The 27,500-nt window shown below is 38.2% G+C and overlaps 1 protein-coding gene across 4 annotated transcripts in view; it reads left to right on the forward strand.

The window, feature by feature from the left end:
* zmp:0000001168 (signal-induced proliferation-associated protein 1) overlaps positions 1-27,500 on the forward strand; it is a 117,448-nt gene that overhangs the window by 46,484 nt on the left and 43,464 nt on the right. For all 4 annotated transcript variants that reach the window (XR_001858080.2, XM_017702950.2, XM_017702951.2 and 1 more), the window contains exons 2-8: positions 6,327-7,929; positions 12,700-12,824; positions 16,353-16,541; positions 20,131-20,305; positions 23,627-23,730; positions 25,568-25,725; positions 26,961-27,500. The exon at positions 26,961-27,500 is cut by the window's right edge and continues 58 nt beyond it. Coding sequence is in view for 3 of the 4 variants with exons in the window: in XM_017702950.2 (XP_017558439.1) it covers positions 6,786-7,929; positions 12,700-12,824; positions 16,353-16,541; positions 20,131-20,305; positions 23,627-23,730; positions 25,568-25,725; positions 26,961-27,500 (2,435 nt within the window). In the remaining variant the exon portion in view is untranslated. The remainder of the gene's footprint in view (positions 1-6,326; positions 7,930-12,699; positions 12,825-16,352; positions 16,542-20,130; positions 20,306-23,626; positions 23,731-25,567; positions 25,726-26,960) is intronic.

Here is a 27,500-nt window from a genome sequence, read left to right on the forward strand (position 1 = left end):
AGAGAAAGAGAGACAAAGAGAGATTTGAAAGAGAGAAAGTGAACTACATTATGCAGAAAATTCGAAAAATACATTTTTCCGTTTTTTGTAAAGTTTTCTTTTTCTTCTTCTTCTTCTTCTTCTTCTTCTTCTTATTATTATTATTATTAAGATAAGACAAGATAATCCTTTATTAGTCCCACAGCAGGGAAATACTCAGTGCTCCAGCAGCAAAACGATAGCAAGGCACTCAAGCAAAGAAGTAACAAGAAGAGAAATTAACTAGCAAGAATTTAACCTCGTTAATTACTTAACAAGATTTCAGCTTGTTACTTATTACTGTATAGACAATATTATATAATAGTAAAGATAAAAAAAACTAACTATGTCCTACACATAAACTCAGTTCACAAAAATTAACAATATAAATAATATAATAATATAAAGAAGCAAGAAATCTTTACACTGTATGCATTTTATTCATATTGTTCATGGGAATGGTGATGAATTAGCGGCGTGAATGTTATAAATAGAAAAAGTAAAAATCATCAATTATAACTTGTTCCTGCTTTAAATGTATCGTAGGAACTTATTAAAAAAAACGAACACATTTATATTCATGTAGAACCAGCTGGCATGTTTGAATCATGTAAACGCAAAGTGCCATGTTTTCAGTGTACACTATGTCATGTGGATGGGGGCTTCTTTTGTTTTTAAAACAACTCCTTTAATAAACACAGTGAAAAATGCTGAAAAGTAAAAAAAAAAAAAGTATTTCTAAAGAACAGAATTTTTCTTTCAATTGGTTTAGTGTAAGGATTATTATAATATAATATACTGAAAAAAATAAATGTTAAAGTCACCCTAAAATCTTTTGAAAACTTTAAATCTGAATTGTTTTATCTTGGTAGTTCATGTCCCAGATCACACTAAGCACGAATAATCATATTAATTTTCCCCATAATCTTTGGTTTAAGTGCTCCGGCTCTAAAATGTTTTCAGATATTTGATTGCATCACCGCGCACCAGCGGGCAGGCAAGATACATTAATCAGTGATATCATGTTTCACCACCCTCCCCATCATCAAAGGCGAAGCTAGCTCTGAAACCCCGATACTGCATCTCTCTCAGAAATATCACACCTCAGAGGGGAGATATGTTATGATTTCCTATTCGTACTGATGTTAAACTGAATATCTGATGTCAAGGATGTGGTCAGATGTGGCTAAATCTGCATCCCCCCCAGCACAAAGCGAGCGCATACACATTTACATATGACTGCTAAGGTTTGTGTTCCTTTTTATGTGTTCCTATTTCTATTTATTTTTTAACATGAAACCCAAAAATACGTCGCTGCTGTCTGGATAAGTATAATTTTTCATTTTTCATTTCTTGACAAACTTTGGAAAGGCCAGTTACCCTTTATGATGTGTCAAAATTTCATGATGAATGGACCAAAAGAAATGGTCCAAAATGACTTGGATAAAAAGATTTTTCCATTCACTTCCATTAAAAGTGAAGAACGTTTTTCCTCGTCCTGTAAAGTTAGCGTTTTGGAGACATGAGTTTTTTTTTCTTTTTCCAGGCCACGTTTGATGTTTTATTATTTTTCCACTCTGTTTAATTTGGTGAATAAACAGTAATTGTGCATTAAACTAGGCAGAACTGTGCTTATGAGTAATGTTGACTGTTAAAAGCCCAAACATTTGTGTATGACTCTATCATGTCAGTGCCTTCATAAATATATGCAAACATGTATACATTACAACATGTATTACAAGACAACAAACAAGCACAGGTTCATATTGAGTTCTACTTATGTACACTTTATGTCCGGACACCTCTTCTCAGGTGTTAGGTCTTAAATTAGTGAATTTATACACTTTAAGGTCACCGACTGCTGACACAGGTGGACAGTTGCGCAGACACAGCTTGTATAGTCTTCATAGCAAAGCATTGCCCATAGAATGGGAGGCCCCACGTGAGGAACTGTGTTCTCTTGAGTGATGGAGCTCCATCCAGTACCTCTGAGACGAGTCGGAGTGACTCAGAACTAATTATCCAACATCAGTACCTGACCTTACTAATGCTCTTGTGGCTGAATGCAGTCAGATCCTCGCTGCAATGTTCCAAATTCAGAGGGAGGAAAAAACACTCTTCATACCCTTGAGCAAGTGTCTATAAACTTGGACTCTTCTGAGCTCTGTTCCTTTCTTTCTTTTTGTCTGTCTTTCATTCTTTCTTTCTAGAGGCAGACATTCGAGTCTGAGCTTGACTTTATGAGTATGTGGGAGTGAGAGGGTGCGAGCATGAGGACTCGGGATTTACTGTTTATGTTGTATTAATGAAAAGTTTCCCCTATTTTTCCACTTCCCTAATGAATTGTGCATTTGACCTTTGGCGAGTGCGCGAGAGAGAGGCAAACATTCAAAACACAGGCCTTCTAAAGTTTGGCTGGCTCTCCAGCATTGTGTAGTTTACTACTGTTTCGCTCTGCAGCCGTTGCGGTGCTCAGGAAGACCCCTCCCCTCTGTGTGAAGCTACCATTGTGCAGGCCGGCTGGGTGGATGAGGCCCGACGTACGGCCATGGCTAGCACCGGCTATTTTTGGCAGGGGGGGGGTAAATAATAATGAAAAGGAGCAGAGGTAGCAAAGAGAAGTGGAACAATGCACCTCACGTCAGACATGCTTGCTTGCCTGCATGCGTGCTGATGAAGTTCTTATGAAACATATTGACCTTGTTTGTGTGCCCGATTTAGGAATGTTTGTCTTGGTTACTGGCGCTTACTGATGTTTTGGAGGGGTTTGTGTTTTCTTTGGATGTGTTATCTTGTTTGCACAACAGAATTCCTCTGTTACGAGCACTTGATTGTCATCAAGATGGGCCTACAGTAGTTAATGTAGGAAGATGTGGCTTCATGGAGAAGTCAGAGTTGACATTTTGGCTAGAGGGCAATGAGTATGGTGGAGTTATGGTCTTACCTCACTTGGTTTCAGAATAACTCATGAGTGGTTGCCATTTGGTGTCCTCTTGATCTTGCACAGAGCTGCAAATACAGAAATCTGACGTATCGCTGCCATCTCCATTTTTGTCGTTTTTCAGTTTTTGACATAACTTAAAAATGTCTATTGCCCTTGATGTATTGACCAAAAGAAATGGCCCATTAAAAATAAGACATGTTTTTGTCTTTCTCCTGTAAAAGTATCATTTTGGAGACACAAGATTTTGTTCCAACAGCGGCGATATATCAATACATGGATTAAATATATGACATAGATTGTCATATACAGATTTCCCTTATATCCAGCTTATATTAATCATATATGGACATATATGCCAACTTATTAAAATAGGACATTTTCAAATATGAGACATATATTTCAGACTTTTGTCAACATATGCAAAATGTGTAGTACATTTAACAACATATGACAGAAAATATTATTCATACATGAATAGCATACATTACTCATATATACTAGCTTCATGTTATGCAATATAATATTTTATGCTTATTTGTTTATTACACATACTTTCTAATGAAGTGCAAATTGGTCTAATAGCTACATAACTAAACTCTGAACACATGCACATTGTAAGCTGTGCAATAAAATCATTAAAACTTGAAACAAAAGAAAAATTGTTCCTTGATACATTTAAATAATGTAATATTTAAAAGCAAACAGGTAATATAGTAACAGTTAGTAGTGGGATGTATTCACCCACCTATCAGACATATATGCATGATCTATATATGTTCAATATTTTAAACTTACGTATATGCACACAACATATACAGTATTTCACAAAAGTGAGCACGCCCCTCACATTTCAGAAAATATTTTATTATATCTTTTCATGGGACAACACTATAGAAATGAAACTTCGACAGAACCTAAAGTAGTCAGTGTACAGCTTGTATAGCAGTGTAGATTTACTGTCTTCTGAAAAGAACTCAACACATAGCCATTAATGTCTAAATACCTGGCAACTCAAGTGAGTCCACCTCACAGTGAACATGTCCAAATTGTGCTCAAAGTGTCAATATTTTGTGTGACCACCATTATTATCTAGCACTGCCTTCACCCTCTTGGGCATGGAATTCACCAGAGCTGCACAGGTTGCTACTGGAATGCTCTTCCACTCCTCCATGATGACATCACAGAGCTGGTGGATGTTAGACACCTTGCGCTCCTCCTCCTTCCACTTCATGATCTCCCACAGGTGCTCAATTGAGTTTAGGCCTCGAGACATACTTGGCCAGTCCAACACCTTAACCTTCAGCAGGGCAGTTGTCATCTTGGAGGTGTGTTTGGGGTCGTTATCGACTTAGAAAACTGCCATGCGGAGCAGTTTTTACGAAGGGAGGGGATCTGCTTCAGGATGTCACGGTATATATTGGAATTCATGTTTCCCTCAATGAATCTCAGCTCCCCAGTGCCGGCAGCGCTCATGCAGCTCCTGACCATGATGCTACCACCAACATGCTTGACTGTAGGCAAGAGATAGTTGTGTTGGTACTCCTCACCAGGGCACCACCACACATGCAGGACACCATCTGAGCCAAACAAGTTTATCTTGGTCTCACCAGGCCACAGGACATGGTTCCAGTAATCCATGTTCTTGGACTGCTTGTCTTCAGCAAACTGTTTCCAGGCTTTGTGCATCAGCTTCAGAAGAGGCTTCCTTCTGGGACTCCCATGCAGACGAAGTTGATGTATTGTGCGGTATATGATCTGAGTACTGACAGGCTGACCTCCCGTTTCTTCAACCTCTGCAGCAATGCTGGCAGCACTCATGCATCTATTGTTTGAAACCAACCTCTGTATATGACGCTGAACACGTGGACTCAACTTCTCAACTTTGGTCGACCCTGGCAAGGCCTGTTCGGAGTGGAGCCTGTCCTGGAATACCGCTGTATGACCTTGGCCACCTTGCTATAGGCCACCTATAGGCACCTAAGCCATCTTTGTGGAGAGCAACAATTTCTCACATCCTCAGAATTCGTTGCCATGAGGTGCCATGTTGAATATCCAGTGGCCAGTATGAGTGAACTGTAGCCAAAACACCAAATTTAACAGCCCTGCTCCCCATTTACACCTGTAACTCTAACAAGTCACATGACACCAAGGAGGGCCAATGACACAATCAGGCACAATTTGGACAAGTTCACTGTGAGGTGTACTCACTTGTGTTGCCAGCTATTTAGACATTAATGGCTGTGTGTTGAGTTATTTTCAGTAAATCTGCACTGCTATACAAGCTGTACACTTTAAATTATACCCAAGTTTCATTTCTATAGTGTTGTCCCATGAAAAGATATAATAAAATATTTGCAGAAATGTGAAGTTGTGTACTCACTTTTGTGAGATACTGTATGTGTATATATTTGCAATATATGCCTGGCTCTTTATGATATATGTACTTATAGGACCATATATCTGATTTACATATGGGTGGGTGGTAATGTTGTTACATAATAAGTATACAAATATTTTTGCAGTTATAAAAAAAAGCCAGTGATTAAAATAGGTATATTATAAAAATATGGATTGCTAGTTACTAACAGGATTATACCACTCTCATACGCCAAAAGTAATTTTTCTACTCGCAGTTTATCCCATGTTTGATTTTTACGAACTTTCACAGATGATGGAGGGACTACTGACTACAGACTGACTGGATCAAAATAACATTCAGGTTAACCCCTTAAATGGCTAAAGCTCACTGGAGGGCCAGAATTTTTATACACACTTCTAAAACCTAAGAACAGCTCAGTCAGTTTGGACTGAAGTCTCTGTGGTTACTGAATAATAAGCCTGTACATAATAAGCCTGGGATTTTAAAAGGTTAGTCAAGGCAAGCATTGAAAAAGCTGAGCTGAACTTTATATTAAAAAGGTTTGTTACTTTATTTGTGATACAAAATGCTGTTACATTTTTGGCAGAAGAAATTGTCTGTATTAAAACACATATGACATGGTGTTTAGTGTTTCTTTGTTTTACATTTTTCAGGACTGTTGTATAAAAGTAATAGAACACTCAGCTGTGATGATCTATGATGCTATAAACTACTGTGAAACTAATATGTAAGTTTTATAGTTATAAGAGTGAGGAATTGAAGTGTAGACCCATATACATGCCCTTGTTGTTTAAGCGGTTTTGTTTGAATGTGACTTTAAGAAGATCATTCAAAAGTAATGAAAATGAATCAGATTACATTATTTTATTGTACTTATCCTTTGGAGTAGATTACACGTTTTAAAGTAACCCTCCCAAACTCGATTGTCTAAGTATACAAACATTACGTTCTGACGTCTGACTCTTGTCTTTTGTGTCTTTACAGGATGCTAACATGTAATGGGCAGTGATGATCAAGAGCACATGAGTGTCTGGAGACTCTGGAGAGACCGGTTGGCTTCATCAGGAATCAAGTCCTCCCTCTGCCTCAACACTGGAGCACACTTTCATATCTGGGTGGATTCTGCATTAGCGAGTAATGAGAAGGCAGCATCTCCTGTTCAAGCTTGTTCAAAGCAATGAGAAACAGCTGTCTTGCTGCGACATGCCCACAATGACTTCCTGAGTATTCCTAGTAGTGCAAGAGACTGCAATAGGCTGTCTTCTGCAAGTTGTGGACAGGTTCCTGTAACAGAGGCATGACCTCTCCTTCATACCTTGTGCACATGTATCAGTCAACTAGTTCCTCCGCAGCAACTTACCAGTCAACCCACAGTAAGAGAGAGGGGTAGCCGGGGTAGAGAAGAGAGACCTAAAGGAAGTCTGAGGGATTGGGGTGTGTTGAATGGACAAGTGCACCATGCAGTCGGACGACCTTTTCATCCGCAAGTTCCGCCGGCAAAGCCCTCGCCCAAACCTGGCCGCCGTGAGCTTCGATCCCAAGCGGGAAAACGGAGTGCGGACACGAGTGGTGGCAGAGTGGCCACCCAGAAGGGAGGGTGAGGGGACAGAAGGTGAGAGCGTGATGCCCAGTAGGGTGGGGCTCAACCTTCGCTCAGTTGGGAGGGGACACATCATGCAGCGCAGCAACAGCGATGTAACCCTGGGGGACCTAGACTCTGCAGGAAAGGCTGGGGTGAAAGTCGCCCGGACTGTGGGTGAGAACACGGGACCGGGGGGTCAGGGGGAACCTGGGATCGTCCTCCATCGAGAATATGGGAGTCTCTCATCTCTGGAGAGGCAGAGTCGATCTGTAGAGCCATGCTCAGAGGACCAGGGAGTCCTCAGTCCCAATGCTATGCGCTTCAAGGATCCCTTCCTCTTACTTGGCCTCCAGGAGACCCCGCCTGAGCCAGATGGCTTTTTCCGAGCCCTCTCTGCACCTGCTGGGGATACTCCAAAACCAGCCAAACCCCCGAAGCCGGAGTCGCTTGGGAAGAAGGCAAAACCAACTTCTCCTCAGATTCTTCCCGAACAGCCAGTTGGTGGAGGCTGGGTGCGCAACTTCGCCCATTATGACGTGCAGAGCATCCTGTTCGACTTGACCGAGGCGGCTACCAACAGGGACAGTGTGGGCCGCAAGAAGAACATTACCTCTGGGGCCTCGGCTGCCTCACAGCTCCGCCCCGTGGCACAAACCGCTCCCTCTTCTCCTTCCCTGAGTGGAGGAGGAGGGGGTGGAACAGCAGGTGGCTCCAACGTTGAGGAACCTGAGCAGGCTCTGCTGGATGAAGGGGATGGCAATGACAACGACCTATTGCTCAGCTGCCCACATTTCCGCAATGAGATGGGTGGAGAGGAAAGGGCAGGGCTAGGCATGGCCCGAGGTGCCGGTGGCCGCTGGAGGAGCCTGCAGAGTCCCAACGATGCCGTGTCTGTGCTAGAAGAACCTCGAGAGAGCCATATCCAGCAACAGGGAAAGAGCAACTACTTCATAGAACATGCGGACCTGGGTGCCCGCTACTACCACAAATACTTCTACATGAAAGGTGAGTAGGCGTTCTAAGAAGATATCTTGTGTATGAGAGAGAGTTTGACTACATTCACTAAGGCAGCACAATAAGTCGTTTGAAAATTTATATTGCGACAGTTTTACTATTATCAATATAACATATAAAACTCAAAAGACAAGTGTAAGGCCATTGGTGGTTTTGGATTATACATTAGTTTTGTGGATATGTATTATACATGTGCTATAGATATTGCAACTCCTGCTTCCTGTCACCTGCACTGTAAAGAAAACTGGTTGGTAAGTTTCTCTTCAGTGAATTCTTTCACATCGAACCCTTGAGAGTGACATACGTCTCAATAAAGAGATGTACATTGAATCAGCAGATTTCAGCCCTGTATGAAGTACTGTTGTTGGCCGTTTATTTCTTCCTGTGAGGAAGTTGAGTGTTTGAGTAGTTTATGAATGATAGCCTACTTTTAGGTCTTATGTAAACAGCCTCAATTAAAAACAGTTCATTTTAAAGCTTAATCATTTTTTAAAGAAATTCAATGATATCGTTTAATTTCTAGTTCAGGTGAATTGACACATTCAAGCACAGCCAAACATGAAGAATATTACTGGCTTATCTTTAGTCATATGACAGTGGAATATTGCTATTTGTTCAAATATCATCACAATATCACATTTTTTGTCTTTAGCATTAACATTGCACTCAGCAGGGAATTGCTTAAAGAGCTCATATCAACAAACATGAGTTATCTAAGCCGCTTATCCTTCTGGGTTGTGGGGAATCCTGGAGCCGATCCCAGCGGCCATTGGGTGGGAGGCAGGACACACCCTGTACTGGTCACCAGTCAATCACAGGACACCCATTCACTCTGAAGTAATGAAGTGTTTCAGCCTGGACTGCTTTTTGAATAAGGCTCAATGCAGGGCCATACAGCCAATCAGAACAGCTCATTTACTGTACAGTAACAAAAGCATCCTGTTTAATTTTAAGGGATAAATGAAGGTCAGAAAATGGTCATGTAAAAATGAATTACCACATAACCACATAAACATTATAACTACATAAACATTATAAATGGACCTCTAGAAAAAACACAGGCTAGATTTGAGTGACATTTCATACCAATATCTGATGATGCATTCATTAGGGAGGCACAGTGATATTGGAAAAAGAGTCAGATGGTTTAGATTTGACTGATATTTATGACTGACAAATGTTGATGTATATATTTTACTCCAGGCTACTGGGCTACTATGCTAATATATCTGTTTTATTCATTAATTTATCATTAATTTTTATTGCATTTGTAATATATATTTCTCTGTAATGCTAATCTGGATCGATTCCCAATTTCTGCACTTTTTATACTGTATATTGGCATTGGTACCAGCATTGGCAGATATGAACATGAAAAATTATTGGGGAAAAAAAATCCTTAGTTATTGCTCAATCTAGATTCATCAGTCTAGCCTTACTGCCTTAACGGTTCATATTTTTCTTTATAAGTGACCCATAATTGTCATTAGTGTGAGCACACCTCAACAGTCATTGGGCAGAAAGCAGGAAACACCCTGGACATATACTGTCTCACACACACACACATTCACACGTAGGGGCACTTTAGCATCTCCAGTTGGCCTGACTGCTTGTCTTTGGAATGTGCGAGGAAATCCATACAGTCACAGGGAGAACATGCAAACTTCACACAGAGAGGAATTGAACCCAGGCGTCATTAGAATCATTGAGGTACTAATAATATTTGCAGTCAGTGACCCTATTAACAAGAACTGGGCACAGTACATTCTGATGCCTCCAGACTAGAATTAAAAAAGTAAATAAATGTGTTATCACCTCTTAAATTGCCAAGAAACAACCCTGTTGTCATTCATATTTCAGTTTTGCATGCTCAATAAATAAAAACAGCTACAGACATTGTGCGAGTGAACATCATAAAGTCAGCATTTTTAAAAAAAGCCGTGTTTTTCCCTTCCACACGAAAATACCGAAAATGAAGTTTCCAAAAATCTTCACCCTGGAGAGCATTTTCAGTGACACATCGGAGGGGAGGCTGAGATGAAACTAGAAGATGCCCGTTTAGACTGCGTTGTGTGTGCATGTGTCATACAATTTGATAGACACAGGCAGCGAGATTTAAATGTTCTCGGGTGTGTGTAAAAGCCTTTTTGTGGCAGACATGTTTTCCTCTCTGTACTTCCCCTTCTCTATCTGTGGGTGCGTGTTGACTCTGTCTGGTTGCTGCTCTTAGATTCACTGAACGCTATCTGTCATCTCAAAATGGGGATGCTGAGAGAGTGTGAAAGTGGGACAGCATGTGCTGAGAAGTCTACTTTGATTCGCGTGTGTGAGTGTACGTATGTGAGTTTGTTTGTGACGCACTGCTTTTGCAGCTCCGTCACAAATATTTGTCAGCGACACTGAGTGTTTTTATAGCTTTTCTTCTTCCTGCTCTCTCTCTCTCGCTCTAAGTCAGTATCAGTCTCTTTTTGATTGACTGAATGATATGAATAAGTGTTTACCACTGTACTACGATCACACTACTTCCTACAGCTGTGAAGTACTATTATACAACATTGCAGCCATAGTACTGACTGTCCGACTTCTTATTACAGCTGTGTACTGCTATCATACTGCTTACTGAACTACTGTACTAATCATGACAACTGAGCAGTCATAATATTGGTATGATAAGGTGAGTATCAACACTGTAATTTCCATTTGCAGTTGTGCGCTATTATCATACACCTTACTGCAGCAGTGTACTACTACCATACTAAGTACAGCTGTGGAGCACTATTATACTACATATTACAGCTGTGTACTATCATACTACTTACTACAGCTGCGTACTTCTATTATAGTACTTACTACAGCTGTTTACTATTATTGTATTACTTACTGTATCTGTGGACTACTATTATAATACATATTACAGTTATGTACTCTATTAAAAAAGATGGATCTTTAAGGTTTATTTAGTAAAGGGAATGATTTCATGATTACATTGTTCTTTACATGGTGGATGGTTCTTTAGATTGATGGGGAATGTGTTGTACATAGTGCAATATAGAATCTTTTTGAACATGGTTCTATATAGCACCAAAACAGTTCTTCTGTTTTTACAAGTTTAACATTGTTATGGTAGAAGAACACTTTTTGGTGTTATATAGAACCATATCCCCTTTCACACGTTTTCCGTCAATCTGAAGAACCATTTCACCATGTGACTACTACTGATACTGCTTTGTACCATTGTGTACTGCTGCTACACTGCTTAGTACATCTGTGTACCACTATACAGCTGTGTATTACTATCATACTACCTAATACAGCTGTGTACTACTATTATAATCCTTACTACAGCAGTTTAGTTCTATTATATGCTTACTACAGCTGTGTACTACCATTATAATCCTTAATACAGCTGTGTAGTACTATCATAATCATTACTACAGCTATGTACTATTATCATAATCATCACTACAGCTGTGTACTACCGTCGTAGTCCTCACTACAGCTGTGCACTATTATTATAATCCTCACTACAGCTGTGCACTACTATTATAATCCTTACTACAGCTGTGTACTACTATTTTAATCCTCACTATAGCTGTGCATTACTATTATAATCCTCACTACAGCTGTGCACTACGATTATAATCCTTACTACAGCTGTGTAGTACTATCATAATCCTTACTACAGCTGTGTACTACTGTCATAATCCTCATTGCAGCTGTGCACTACTATTATAATGTTTACTACAGTTGTGTACTTCTATTATAATTCTTACTACAGCTGTGTATTACTACTATAATCCTCACTACAGATATGTATTATTATTATAATCCTTATTAAAGCTGTCTAGTACTATTATACTTCTTACTACAGCTGTGTATTACTATTATACAACTCACTTCAGCTGTGTACTACTATTATAATCCTCACTACAGATATGTATTATTATTATAATCCTTATTAAAGCTGTCTAGTACTATTATACTTCTTACTACAGCTGTGTATTACTGTTGTAATCCTCACTACAGCTGTGTAGTACTACTATAATCCTCACTACAGCTATGTATTATTATTATAATCCTTATTAAAGCTGTCTAGTACTATTATAATTCTTACTACAGCTGTGTACTACTATTATACAACTCACTTCAGCTGTGTACTACTATTATAATCCTCACTACAGCTGTGCATTACTATTATAATCCTCACTACAGCTGTGTACTATTGTAGTGTTTACTACATCTGTGTCCTACTATTGTCATGTTTTCTACAGCTGTGTACTATTGTAATGTTTACTCCAGCTGTGTGCTATTGTAGTGTTTACTACATCTGTGTACTACTATTGTAATGTTTACTACATCTATGTATTGTAATGTTTTCTACAGCTGTGTACTACCATTGTAATACTTTCTACAGTGTGAAGTACTATTAAAATCTTACTACAGCTCTCTACTGCAATTGTAATCCTTACATCTGTGTACTACTATCATATAATGTATTACAGTGTGCACATTGCACTGTACTTTTGCAATACTACCTACTACAGCAGTGTAATACTATCATACTGCTTATTATTATTATTATTATTTCCTAGTTATTTATTCTTTACATTTTTGTTTGCTTCCTCTAACTGATATTGATTGAACTGATATTAACTGATTGAGAGTACAGCATGTATTACAGCATGCACAGTCCTGGCATTAAATGGATCATTTTAGCTAAAGGCTGTTAACCTTATGCTGTATTTTTGTCCTATTGTGCAGACCATCAAAACTTCTTTGGCATGGACGAGCGATTAGGGCCAGTGGCCATCAGTTTCCGCCGTGAAGAGAAGGAAGCATCCAGCGGAGCTCAGTACAACTACAGGATCATATTCAGGACCACAGAGGTGAAAAAGTTAATACTCCACAGCACTCACATGCACTTCTACACGCGTGTGCGTGTGTGAGTATGACTGTATTTGACTGTTTATTTCTCTGTTGACCTTCCTGTGACTGACTTTCTCTCGCTTAGTCAAGGCTCTGCTGATGTAATAGCTTCTAAACAGAAGTTAAGCAAGGCCGAGTTGTAGAGAATTCACAAATGTTCAGTATGTCGTTCTCTATCACCCTCCATCACTTTTTCTTCCTCTTTCTGCGTGTTTCCTTCCTTCTTCACCACCCATGTTTTTTCTACTTCTTTTGTAATCTGCTATATCCGTCATCATCCTCCGTCTCTCTCTTCCAAACTCTCCACAAATCTTTGCTTGACCAACTGAGGGTCACCCTGATTAGGGCTCAAAACTGGCTTAAGGAACAAAAACAAAAACCAGAATCTAAAAGGTTTTTCAAAAAAAAAAAAAAAACCATCATATCAACTGTTTGAGAAAACAGAAATGCACCTTTGAAATATCTGTCGTGGGTAATTATGTTATATAATAATGTTATTTTTTCATTCTGTGTGGCCCACAATTTAATCAGAGTTTAAACTAGCTTATTGTTTACAGTACTGAGGAAGGGTGACACAGAGAACCCCGTTCATTTCTTTCATTTCCAGTCAAAACAGTCATTAAATACAAATTATTCTTTTTTTAGCAGCAAGAAAAAAGCAAAACATATATTTAATAGTAAAATTACACCTCAACAACTAAATATCAACTTTTCAGTATTTAGTGTGCCCGTTCTTTTCAGGACACTTGCTCTCAGTTTTTCTAAGATGTCTGCAGGGATATTTTCCCACACCTCCAAAGTTCAGTCTTCGAAGTTGGTTAAATTTTTCACGATCCAATTAATCCCAAACATTATCACAGTGATATCGAAGTCTGCACTCTACAGTGGTCAGTCCACTATTGTGAGAAAACCAGTAGTTTGATTAGCACATTTTCTCTTTTTTTGTCTATTTTCTTTTCAAAACAAGTGCCTCTTGACAGCTACACATCCTTTCAAACTCATAGTGTAGTGCTGTCTTCTCACAGCGGAAGGATGGACAGAAACACCTGGATTTCTTCAGCTCTGTAGTAAGAGTGTAGCTTGGTTTTCTCTGCTCTCTCAAAGATGAAAGCTTTAAATACTGTTTATCTGATAAGGAAAGTTTTGGTGGTCTCTGAGATCTTTCGGGTGGTTGTTAGGAATTACATTTTATCTGTAGCTCTTAATCATTTTTGAATTTCAGTTTTAGAATCTCCTGTTTTCACTTATTTTCCTGTGAACTTTCATCTTCCTTATCCAAGGGAGTTGTCTTATATCTATCCTCCTCAGAAATATCTCCAGAAACATGAATCATTTGTACTTAAAGGCCGTTTTGACAGGAAATTAAATAAGTGAAGGACAGTTTTGATTTCTGCACTCAGCCTATGATAACTACAAATAGCTTATGTTTAATAGGTGGAACTAACTGGCTTTTGCACAAACAGAACCATTAAAATGTTTTGTTTTAGAGCCTCATCTCTAATAGCTTTTTCTTTCCTACCACCGCCTTATGTCATATCATCAGCGCCCTATTTTCCGTCTTCCATTCCTCCTTTCCTTTATTGCTGCTGAACTCCTCTTCGACTGGAGTAGAATCTCTCTCTTTACCCCCCACATTAGTATTATTATATCTCTCCCTAGGGAGAGTTTACTTCCTACCTCTCTCTCTGGCTCTGTCTGCTGTGCTACATCTTTTCATGCTTACTTCTTCCTTCTCCTTTCTTGATATCTGTCTGAAGGCACTACATAGAGAACAATATGAGAATAAATGGCACAAAGTTGTGAGGTATTTGAAATGATGCTAAAACTTTACGGTATGATTTTTAATTTTCTTTTGCTGTGTTGTTTGTGCTGTGAAAAAAACAAAAACAAACAGGTAGAATAGCACTCATTCATCAAGGTTCATGGTGTATAAACTTCCCTGTGCTGATTCATAAAACTTTGTGGAAGCAAGCAGAGATTTGAGTGCAAATGGATCAGCTTCAGTGCATGAAATCAAGCGTCAGCCTATAAGCACTTGATTTACATATCATTTACATGAACCACACCTAATTCATGCAGATGTTTCAGTAGGCAGTGGCTATGTGCACTGCTCGCTTTCCTGACTGAACTTTATGGTGTTGAAATTACAATCACTGGAAAGAATAAAGTGTAAAATAAACAAAACATGATTTGTTTAAGACGCTTGAATGATGCTATTGTGTAGTGGGTTGATTTTCCTATAATAACAGATTTAAACTCTTTATTGTTGCAGTGTATGCAGGGTTCTGCACTAGCTGTGTTTTGTATGGTTTATGTTGTGGGTAGAGTCAGTAATATAAAACTAAAGCAGAGTCTAGTATGTCTTTAAGTGGAATAAGAAATAAATGTAAATATATGTAAAATAAGTACATCCACTTTGTTATTGCAAAGTGGGCAAGAATTATTATTGTAACTCTCTGTTTTTATTCTTATTATTGGTATAATTAAGCATTTTGTGTTTACGCTCAAAGGTACATGCACTCCTTCCAGATCACTGAAGATGAAATTGATTAAATAAAACTGCCTGAGAAATTTGAGTGTGCTCAATTTACAATCAGATTAGACCATATGCATCTTTGATAAATAAGGTCCAGTGTCTTCAAGTGCAAAAAAGCTGCCCATGTTCCTCACAGAACAGCGAATGGAGGGATTTACCACCTCATTCGAGAGCTTGAACCTGAGTGCTTTTGCACATACATTGAAAATGTTGATGAATTTACAGATAAAAACTAACATTAACACAGTATTTTCTGTTAGTTTACTTACTTTTGGCAGCAATTTTGCTATAATGTAATATACTTCACTTGCACTTAGTTGCTAGATATGAGCAGTCAGTCATCTTGGTTGTCACCATGACAACAGCAGAGACAATACTGATTGTTTCAGTGAGTTCTTGCCACCTTTGGAAGTCAGCACTAATCAAACTGTCTGGAAAATTATATCTGGTGTGCACGATATTATCAGCTATACACATTTTCAAATTAATTTATTGAAATGATTTAATGCAAATATTAACATATAAATCACACTCCATATGTAAAAAGGCCTTAAAAGTAAAAATAGAAAAAATGCGCTACCACATAAACAAAGGCTGTGAGTATAATGGTTATTTGTAATTTGTAAGCAGATTTTTACATTTTTATTACTTTATTGTTTTTAAACTAAAAACTATTTAGTCATCTACTTATCATTATTGTGCAATTTATGCAGTTATTATACGCTAGCTGTTGTTTGTATTTACTTGATTCAAATGTGTAAAAAGATATAAAATACATATAAAATACACAAGGTGTGTATTGCTCTTCATTGTTCTAGAAGCACAGATGATACCCATGATACATTCTGAAAAGCATATTGTGACATAATATATCACGATGATAACATATCATAACATCACCCACCCCTATACCTTCCATTCACATTCACTGGGTTTCCTCTCTTGCCTGTAGTTGAAGACTCTTCGTGGTTCCATCCTGGAAGAGTCAGTGCCGTCAGCAGCGCGACACACGACCCCTCGAGGGATCTCTCCAAAGAGACTACTGGAATTCATCCTGCCAGACCTCAACCTGCACTGTCTGAGGCTGGCCTCCACCTCGCCCAAAGTCCGCGACACACTGCTCAAACTGGACGAGCAAGGGGTGAGCTCACCGGGCCGTAACATCAAAACATTAAAACATTTGGGGAAAACCACCTCAGTGATAATGTTAACTTCTGTTGTCAGTGCTAAGCTAACACCCGTTCACAGGATCACTTTTCTTTCCACCTTAAATGCCACAGTTACATTATGGTACCTAAATACATCAGAATGTAACTCTGCAGCCTTTCAGGTGGAACAGAAATTTGGAAAAAAGTAGTTCTAGATTAAACACGGACTTTCTGAGCTTTTAAAAGACATTAACATACTTTAATGGAAGCTTCTGACAGACATATTAGCTGATAGTTTACTTGATAGCAGTTCCAGAGTTACTCAATAGTGAGCTCTGGTACAGCTGCCACCATACAAGCCCACTGAATAGGCCGCTGCTCGTATTCACAATCAGTGACGTATCTAGAACTTCCAGAACACTTAAGCTGACCTTTTTCTCATGACATTTGGAAATCAAAATGTGATTGATGGATTTCTCTCTGTCACTTCATAATCATGCTGATAATTATGTCCTTTTCTGAAGGTCTAGAAGGCCCTGAGGGCTGCCCTCTGCTTTTACTGGCGGTCCCTTAATAGCCAAGGACATTTCTAATGGTCTGAGGTCCCATTAAAAGGGAATTCCAGCAATTTTTCTAATTTTTCTGCGTGACTTACTCAGGGTGGTTTAATGTGAGATGATTAATTGTAGATAAATATACTGATTTCTTTGCAAATGATGAGCATCACTCATCATTGTACTATTACTGCATTATGCTGAGCACAGATCAGGGCCACAAAATGAATATTTGATGAGACATACCTGAGCTATAAATTTTCCTTTTGAAAGTGATCAGTCTAAAAAGTAATCTGTGTAAAGGTTTATTAGCTTGTTTTTTTGTCAAATTGAACTTTGTCTGTTCCAATTAGTGTCCAGTATATCAGCATTAGGCTTAGGCTAGGTCTACAAAAAAATAAACAAAGAAGCTGATTAATTAAGTGGGGAGATACTGCAGCCAGCTTATATTTATTCACCCCACATCTTTTAGTCAGAAATCAGTGAGTTTGTGAAGAGTCAGTTAGCTACCATTAACTCTATATAGTTATAGTGTAAAATGAAAAGTTCTGAGCCATGCTGAACTTGAGCTTGTGGTGAATTTGAGCTGAAGCTCACATTTAGAGCATTTATTGACCCTCTGAATGTTGGGCTACTGTGCCTAACAGTGTCTGCATTATATTCATGTAACTGCATTTGTACCTCTGCAGAAATACATGTTCTATTTCTCTCTAATGCTAATCCAGGTAGACCTAGTCCAAATGTTTTGAATGAATTGGCATTAAGATCAGCATCATCAGATATGTATGTGATAAATTTCTGATATAAACATTATTCCACAGTTCCCATATTGCTGCATTAATAGTAATTATGTAATATGTAATAACATTTGAATAGTATAGCAAAACCAGCATTTATACAATGCTTTTTTAATACCACAGTGTTAGATCTCATTTTAGTTGATCAACTGCAAATATCTGGCGAACTTAAAAGGCCTGTCTCATGAAAAACTGAGTTGCCTTTTTAATGTAAATCATATCAGCATGATATGTAAACACTGTTAACATTTCAAAATTTCACTCTCCATTCCATACAGTCCATATATGGAAACTAAACTGCAAAAAAGCCCATTTTTTAACTTATTGTTTTTGTAATGTCATAAAAACACAAGCTATTTAACGTATATATGACATATGCAGGCTACAGTAATTAAACTGTACCTATTGACCTTGCCAGCTTTTTGAATGAAGCACAACACATGGCAGCCAATCAGAACAGAGGTTATTTACATATTGTTGCGGCCCAAAAAAAATCTAAATTTTTGGCAATTATTAGTTTGTTTGCATAATATCGTTGTGTGAAAAATGTGTGATGATTGGACCAACAGAAGTGCTCCAAAATTGCTCTCTGCTGTAAAGTTGCCATGTTGGAGATACTTTTGCTTTGGACAATGATAGCATGTCAGTTGTGAAGGCACAGTAACAAAAACAGCCTTTTAATTCTAAGGGATAAAAACAGGTGGAGATGGTTGTGTAAAATGAATTAAGACTGTTATGTTGACACATAAAGCCACACAAATGTTATAAATGGATCTCAGAGGAAAAATGAAAGACAAGAAAAATGCATGAAATGGGACTTTTTTATTGAAGTGACTTGTTTCTTACTGGACCTTCCTTATATTAAAGGCCAAAGGTATGTAAATTTCAATTGTGGATGGAATCAGAAAATGGGTAATACACTCTTGTAGATGATAATACATGATAATATTAATTCAAAAGGGATATAAACAGATTAAGGGATGTTATGTCTATTTTTTGACCAGTACATGATTGCATCCTCTTGCATCCTTCCTCAAATTGAGCCATGAGTAAAACAACAGTAATAATAATAATAATGATAATAATAATAATAATAATAATAATGATAATAAAAGGTTAATAGAGGTAGGAAGGGACAGTCTGAAATCTGCTGTTAAGAGTAGCTGCTGTTTGTGCTTAGCTCAGTGGTGACCTTTCAGTAGTGTTCAATATTTTATGGTCTAGTAATGTATATGTGTGGACGCTTAATAAAAAGGCCTGTAAGTGCTTCATTGTGCTTAACTGATCGGGCTAATGTACTGAGGGAGTAACATTTAAGATACTCATGGAGGATATCTGAGAGAGACTCAATAACCTTGGTATAGAAAAGTGTGTCTGAATAAGAGAGTGAGGATGGATCAATAGAAATTGTTCAAAACTACTTAGAGAAACTTGCTCTGATAACTCTGATTTCTTTACAGTGGTGCTGATAGGAACCAGGGGTCAAAATGATTACAGCACAAATATAGGCATATTATTTACTATCCAGAATGATCAGTGAACCTATACATCTTTATATGTAAAGTTGAAAATGGTGAAATTGCAGACATTTTTAAAAAATTATGAACTATTTTGCCTTACAACACTCTGCATGTACCTCTCCACCATGAATATGTTTTAAAAATCTTACATTTTAGGTAAAAATCTACTCTCATAACTACAACAAAATAACGTCTCATACAGTACGCAGCATATTCGCAAGAATTTCAGATCATAATTGTCAGTGAAGGAGCTCATAGAGGCAGTAACACTGTCTGGTTACCATCACTAGCACTGTGTAATACTGTGACTTGTTAAGTTTCCCTAGAGCATCTCACTTTAATGACTCATTCACTTTGAATGAATTGCTTTGTTTACATCTTAACCACTGAATTATGCAAAACCATGTGGAAAATCATATTTACTTACGTCTCCTTTACAGTTTTCACTTTAGATATTCAAGGTTTTCTTGTGATAGTGATGTTATGGTGTTTCTGATGCAGTATTACATTGTATTATCTATAATACTGTGCAGAAATATGTACAGAATTCAGACTTCTAGATGCTGCCATGCTGTTTTCAGCTCTGCAACGTTCTTTGGGTTCATTTTTATAAATATCAGTATGCCGTGTACTATCAGAAACAACATAAACAAGTCTACCCAGGGAGGTATAACTGACAAATCGAGCTGATCTGTGTGTGTTTATGTGCAGCTGAATTTCCAGCGGAAAGTGGGAGTGATGTACTGTCGGGCTGGGCAGAGCACGGAGGAGGACATGTATAATAACGAGAGTGCCGGGCCAGCTTTCGACGAGTTCCTGGACCTGCTGGGGGAGAGAGTGCGACTGAAAGGCTGGGAGAAATACAGAGCGCAGCTCGACACCAAGAGTGAGAGAAAACATTTCACACAGACAGCATTACTCACTCACTTCTGTGTAACGCTGCAATGATCACTGTGGTGGTAGAGCACTGCGGCAGTGAGCACATCACCTCCGTAACAACTGTTTTTGTTTTGTTTTGGGGGCGGGGAACACTTTGAATGTTCAGACTGAGATTCACAGTATGGGGCTTGTATCATACAAATTAAACATAGGCCACAAAAGGCCCTGTTTATGTTAGACATTAAAATAGATTTTAATATATTCAAAGACAAGTGTAACCACACGTTTGATCAGAATGTGTTTGGATCTAGTTGGCTTGTAATCTAAATCTCTGTTTATGCTCAGTCAGATCATCATCCAATTAAGATATGGCATATTTACTCTTGCTCTCTTCATCTGCATCCAGATATTGATCAGATCACATTTCTCTGGACAGTATTTAAAGTTTAAAATCAAACCGGTGTGGTCAGAGCAGTCAGCATGGCATATACAGGCCGTACAGTGTTTGCATTTAAGTTACAGCGAGACATCGAGTTATATGCAGTGATATGCAAAGTTTTGGTCAAATTAGTGAAAATAACCAAGAAACCTCTACAGAGAACATACTTCTGTACATTTTTAATGCACAGTTACTGTTTATTTGCTGAATGAAACACACTGATAAACAAAATAAAACATAAAATGTGGCCTGTGCAAAAGTTAGGGCACATTTTATATTTCATTTTTTTTTTCCAATATGGTAAACACAGAAAATAAATGCACTACAATTTAAAGAAAATGCCATATTTAAGTGTGTTACCTGTAGGTGACGTGTTGGCTTATTTTTACTTGTAACATGTAATTTGACCAATGTTGTGTATACAGATTTTTTTTTGCTAAGCAGACAATGTGAAGCAGAGCCAAAAGAAAGATAATCGTTTGAAGTCACACCTTATATTTGAAAGGGATAAAAATAGCTATTTCATTTCCAGTCAAAACGGTTATTAGGTACAAGAGTTATTTCTCCGAAGAGATTAGATATTAGATAGTCCATTTGCATAAAGAAGGTGAAAGTCAAAGGAAAATAAGTAAAGAGAGAAACAGAAGGTTTCAGTACTGAAGTTCAAAATATGAAGTAAAGATGTAGAGGAAATGAAATTCAGAACAACCACCCACAAGACCTTTTAGACCACCAGAACTGTCCCCATTAGATAAAAAGCACTTACAGCTTTCATTTCTGCAAAGGATGTGTAGCTGTCGAGAAAAAGAAACAGTCACATCAAATAAAGAAGCTGCTGGTGTTCTCAGCACGATAGCCTGACCACTCTGGAGTCCAGATCTCAACATCACTGAATATGTTTGGGTTTAATTTTGATAACGAGAAGCAGAAAATCCAAACAACTTCTAAGACTGAACTTTGGAGTTGTGGAAAAATATCTCTGCAGATTTCTTCAGACAATTGAAAGCAAAACTCTAGAAAAGGATGAAAGCTGTAATAAAGACAACGTATGTATAGACTAATATTGGAACAGTTTGATAATATGTGTAGTATCTTTTCTCATCAATAATTTTATTGTTTCACAAAACAGCAAATAAGGGGATGGGGAGTAACAAACAGCCAAAACGAAAAGACATAAGAGACAAGGACAGCAAGTATGATGCAACATCACAATATGAAACATCAACAGCAAAAAATTAAATAGGGGAGATCCATATTCAATGCATACCTTGCAGGAAATCCAAAATATGTAACACAGAAGTTTGCCATGTTTCAACAGTCATGGGCATCGCGCAGCAGTACATTCAAGTTTTGCTATTTTAAGTAAATTAACAGCCCAGAATGATTCCAAGTGAAGTCCAGGGGTAATCCAGTTTTATAGGCTTGTCCTTTTAGTAGCAGTAAATCCAGAAAACAATAGTTTACTCTGTATAACCTTTAACCTAATATTGGAGTTGTGATTCATGAGACACAAACATGAGTCATACCTATATTCAATTTCCAGTAAATCAGACAACACTGAATTTACATATTTCCAGAATTTTTCAACCAAGGGACATTCCCAGAACATATGTAAAAATGTACCAGGAGCAGTGTTAGTATATATATGACAATAATAGGTAGTTTGGAGCTTCATTTTAAATCTGCTATACAGTAAGAGTTATGCTCTATAAATAACCTTGAAATGAATAAGTCGATGTGCTAGATTTTTAGATGTTCTACTAAGATTAGACCAAATAGCTCCCCATTCTGGAGTATAATTTAACCCAGCAAACTCTGTTCCATAATGCAGTTACTGAAAGAGGTTTCATAGTAGCTTCAATCAACTTACGATAGATCCTGGCTACACATCCTTGGGAGGGCTTGTATGGTCGGATCCACTCCGCCATAGGATGAGCAGCTATAGGAAAGCCCAATGTAACTCCATAGGCTTTAAGCACTGATCTTAATTGCAAATACATAAAGTAAGTAGAAGCTGGTAGACAAAATGTAATCCTTAAGGCCTCAAAACAGCAAAAACCTCCATCCTCATAAAGATCACCACAAACATTAACACCTGTAGAAGACCAAAAAGCTTGTAAAATGTTGTGCCCCTCTTAAGAGATTGTAAATATGCCATAATGGAGTAGAATGACAGAGTTTGAAAGAGCCCCCCATGAGTCTTTCTATATGGGCCCAGACCTTGAAGGAATGCGCAACAGTACAGATTTCAAATCAAATTTTTGTAAATAAATAGGTGTTGTTTTTGAGGCTTATATATATATATATATATATATATATATATATATATATATATATATATATATATATATATATATATATATATTATGATTTTCTGGATGTTAGTGTGTGTGTTTAACCATTTCTAAGCCTCTCCTCGAGGAAGCCCAGTATTATATGTAGTTAAAAAGCAGCTCCTGGTTTGACCAATCAGTGCTTCAGTAAATTGAGCTCATGATGTAATTGATGATATTAACAAGTCTCTATGGAGGCTGTGAATGTCTCAAGGAAAAATATGGACCCAAGAAATTCTTGTTACTTTATATTGTTTTTATCTTTATTTAAATTTTGAATATGACTTTATTCTAATGTATATTGTGATAAACACACTGCTGAGGTAAATGTTTAAAAAATTTGCTTAGATGCCTAAAAGTTTCGCACAGTACTGCATGTCATGCTGTACATGGTGCATAACTTAAAGCACAGATACATGTAGCTTGTAAGCATTTGAGATGTTTTACAACTATGTAAAGAAGAGATGAATTGTGCTTAAATTTCAGTGTAACATGCGATATTATATGAGTGAGTACAACGCACGACTAACATGTGCCTGTGTCTGTGTGTCTACAGCGGATTCCACGGGGACACACTCCCTGTACACGCGCTATCAAGACTACGAGATCATGTTCCACGTTTCCACCATGCTCCCCTACACAGCCAACAACAGACAACAGGTGAACAGCAGCTAATTGAGCAAATAAGTAACACTACAAGAAAGGAACATACCACTGCTCAACAGTGCACAGCAAATGAACAGTAACAAGCTGATAATCATCATAATACGTGCTAACAGGCTTTAAGATTGAACAGATGATTAGGACTGGTATCTTCTTTTGCTTCATGAAGAATGTCTATTTAATGGTATCAGAAATCAGATAGCAATTTAGAAGGCAGTGACATTGACCTGGCCTGTGCTGAAAGGACAACAGGATCATTAGTAGTAGTTTTTGGCTGAACACCAAAAAGGGAGATAAACTCTTTCAGTCTGGATCTTTTAACAGTTGCTGCAGGGTGGCCTTTCACCTGAAATCCCTTTGAAGAAGTTTCATGGTGTAATGTTTTATGCTTATAAGGAGAGGCAAACAAGAATTAGTCAATTCTGTTTTACAGTAACCTTTCAAACTGCAGGTGTACTGAGAAGTTAGTAATAAGACTGTAGAGATCTCAGTACGGTATTGTATGATCAACAAAATAAAAAAATAAATTGGATGGTGGGGGAGGACGTGCTTTTGCTGTGCCCCCACGCTCAAATGACTGGCTTCTTTTCAGTTTTGAGCTTGCAATATTTGGGGCTTATTTTGTTCAGTTTGGTTATATGTCTATTACTGTCTATAATATGGGAACAAGGCTGCTTTTTAAATGCAAAGGCGATTCCAGCTGCATGCACAGTAAATGGAAAAGAAAGTAGCTTCAGACAGACTTATTCCATCAGCAGTTTGCTGGAATAGCTGTGGATGAAGTTCATAGCATTGCTCAGTGGTGAATACATAAATTTATGTATTTTTATAGTTATTGTTTCTTGCTGTAGGTAACAGGCATCCTTTCTGCTCGATTTTTGGTGGGCATGATTGCACATCATTTAGCTTGAATACCAAAAAAGCTTACACCAAATGAACTGAATACCAAAAGCTTATCCTGTTTCAGTCATAGCTGCCAGTTCTTTCCACATTGCTTTTACTCTGGCTGTACTGTTGCAACTGTGAGTGAGAGGCCACATACAGCTGATGGTATCCTATTGTCAACTTTTATTACTTGCCCAATAATATTTTCTGAAGCAAATGCATTTTCTAGCTTAAATAGAATGATTTTCTCTGGTTCTCTGCACTCATGCAGACATCTACATGCCTAATTGAAGTTTTTGGGGATCTTTTAAGTGATGAAAACCTACACTGCAATCATAGAGATGACGACAGATGTGTTGTTCATCAGACAGTGTCAAGGATGAACCTACTTTAAGCTCCACCTTCAGGAGGCATTGGACTAGTTGAGAAATTTCATGCTTATTTTGTTTCTACCCTAATAAATCTACATTCCAACCCACATTTAGACCAGAATTTCTCATGGTTGTCCCCATGGTTGACATGTATTCTCAGTGCAAGATCACATATGGCTTTATGAGACCAAGCTAGCAGGTGGAAATCGACCATAATTATGAGGGGGAAGTTGGGTAAAAATAAATTAAAAATAAATAGTAAAAACTGAATTGAATCCTGACCTCAGAGTTGAAATTTTATTGATCATATCTGAGCATACAGTCATTTACAAAAGAAATTGCTTTGTTGTTTTTCTAAGTGCAAATATGTTAACATATCCTCTGCAGAGAATATGCTTCATTGACCTATGTTCACTTGGAAAATCAACAAAACATGTCATTTGACTAGGGGTATTCAAACTTTTGCGTATGACTGTATCTTTTTTTATTTGAACTGAAATTATTTGAATTGAACTATGGACCCATATATGGGTAGTTTGAGGGATTAATAAACCTCCGTCTTTTTCTTTCTCTCACAGCTACTGAGGAAGAGGCACATAGGGAACGACATTGTAACAATAGTCTTCCAGGAGCCCGGCGCACTGCCATTCACACCCAAAGCCATCCGTTCCCACTTCCAGCACGTCTTCATCATTGTCCAGGTTCACGAGCCCTGCACGGAAAACACCTATTACAGGTACAAAAGAGCAGGTAGTAGTTCATACCCGAACAGTGTAGAGCAGCCTAGAGCTACAGTCAAGTGTTTTCAGTTCTGTTAAATAATGAGTAAAAGTTTCTTTCAAAAAAACCTCAAATACTGAGGAACTTACAGAACTACAGTGGGACTTAGTACACACATCATGCACTAAGCATAGAAACGGACATTTTTAGAATATTTAACAACTGCATGGATCATAAAAAAACACATAGTTAGAAGATTTTCCTAAACTGGGTAGGTTTTCAAGGTTTTGATGTTTTGCTGAAAGTCCATAAATGGTCATGCTTAATTGGGTGTAGTGCTGCCCATGTAAAATAAACAGAAATATGGAATATGGTTTCAAATAGCATTTTTAAGTGTCACTGCTGAGCCATCTGTTTCAACTTAACCAACCTCAGAAAAATGACATATACTCTCAGAAAAAAAGGTACGACACTGTCACTGGGGCAGTACCCTTCTTGTCACTGTGTTGGTACCCTCAGGGGTACATCTCAGTACCTTAACTTATGGAACGCAACTGCCCGACAATCCACTGAAATGATATTTTCCAAGATATATTGACTCCACACACTCCGTGTCATCGCCAGGATTTTTATTAAATGGTTCTGTTTTAAAAATTAGTTTATAAAAAAACACAAATATCTACTTTTCCATTGGGAAAAACGTATTTAAGGTGCACAATTGGACCTTAAAACCACTGTTGTACCTCTGAGGGAATGTTTACACTGTTTGTACCTTGATGAACGAATCATGTACCTGCATGGTACCTTTATTTCTAACAGTGTATCCCGATATGTATTGTGCATTAAAGCACTGTGCTATTATATTATTGCAATTTGCCCATTCTTACATCATTAAAAACAAGGTTCTTTAGTAAAGGCAATGGCTGGAAAAGCCCTTCTACATGGTTCTTAAACAACCTTGGTTCAATATATTTCTCTGTAGAGGATGTATTCACATATTTTTTGCTAAGTAGAAATCAACAAAACATAATTTGACCAGGGGTGCCAACACTTTTGCTCGTGACTATATATTTTATAAAAATATTTCATTTTACCAAAACATTTTTTACCAAATAAATCTGTATCAGTATTGGAAAAGAATCAGTGGTATTGTGTAATCTCTATTGATCTCTATTGATAAATCATACAGCATGGATACAAGTCTAATGCTCTGCATGCCTGACTCTCTTTCTCTCACTCTCTCTTTGTTAGAGTCGCTGTAACTCGCTCGAAGGACATCCCTCTGTTTGGCCCTCTCTTCCCTAAAGGAGCCAGATTCCCCCGCTCTCTTGCCTTCCGTGACTTCCTGCTGGCCAAAGCCATTAACGCAGAGAACGCAGCCGAGAAGTCTGAGAAGTTCCGCTCCATGGCCACACGAACGCGGCAGGAGTACCTGAAAGACCTGGCGGAGAATTACGTCACCACCACGCCCATCGACTCTTCTACCAAGTTTCCCCTGCTGTCACTGGGTGGCAAGCGCAAGGATAAGCTAAAGGGGGCCAAGGGGGCGGAGCTCCATAGCGCAGGGGCCCTGGTGTGGGCCGTCTGCGGCACTCAGGAAAACGGCGGGCCGAAGCTACCCTGCCTGCTGGGCGTTTCCGCCGAATCAGTGGTGCTGATTGAACGCTACACAAAGAGGGTGGTCTTCAACTGCTCCTGCCGTGATGTGATTGGCTGGAAGGCAGTGACTGAGGCAGGGGCTAAAGGCGGTCCTTGCCTGGACATCTTTTATGAGAGGGGGGAGGCAGTGTC

This window comes from Pygocentrus nattereri, chromosome 23, assembly GCF_015220715.1.
Source record: "Pygocentrus nattereri isolate fPygNat1 chromosome 23, fPygNat1.pri, whole genome shotgun sequence".
In the NCBI taxonomy this organism is placed as follows: Eukaryota; Metazoa; Chordata; class Actinopteri; order Characiformes; family Serrasalmidae; genus Pygocentrus; species Pygocentrus nattereri.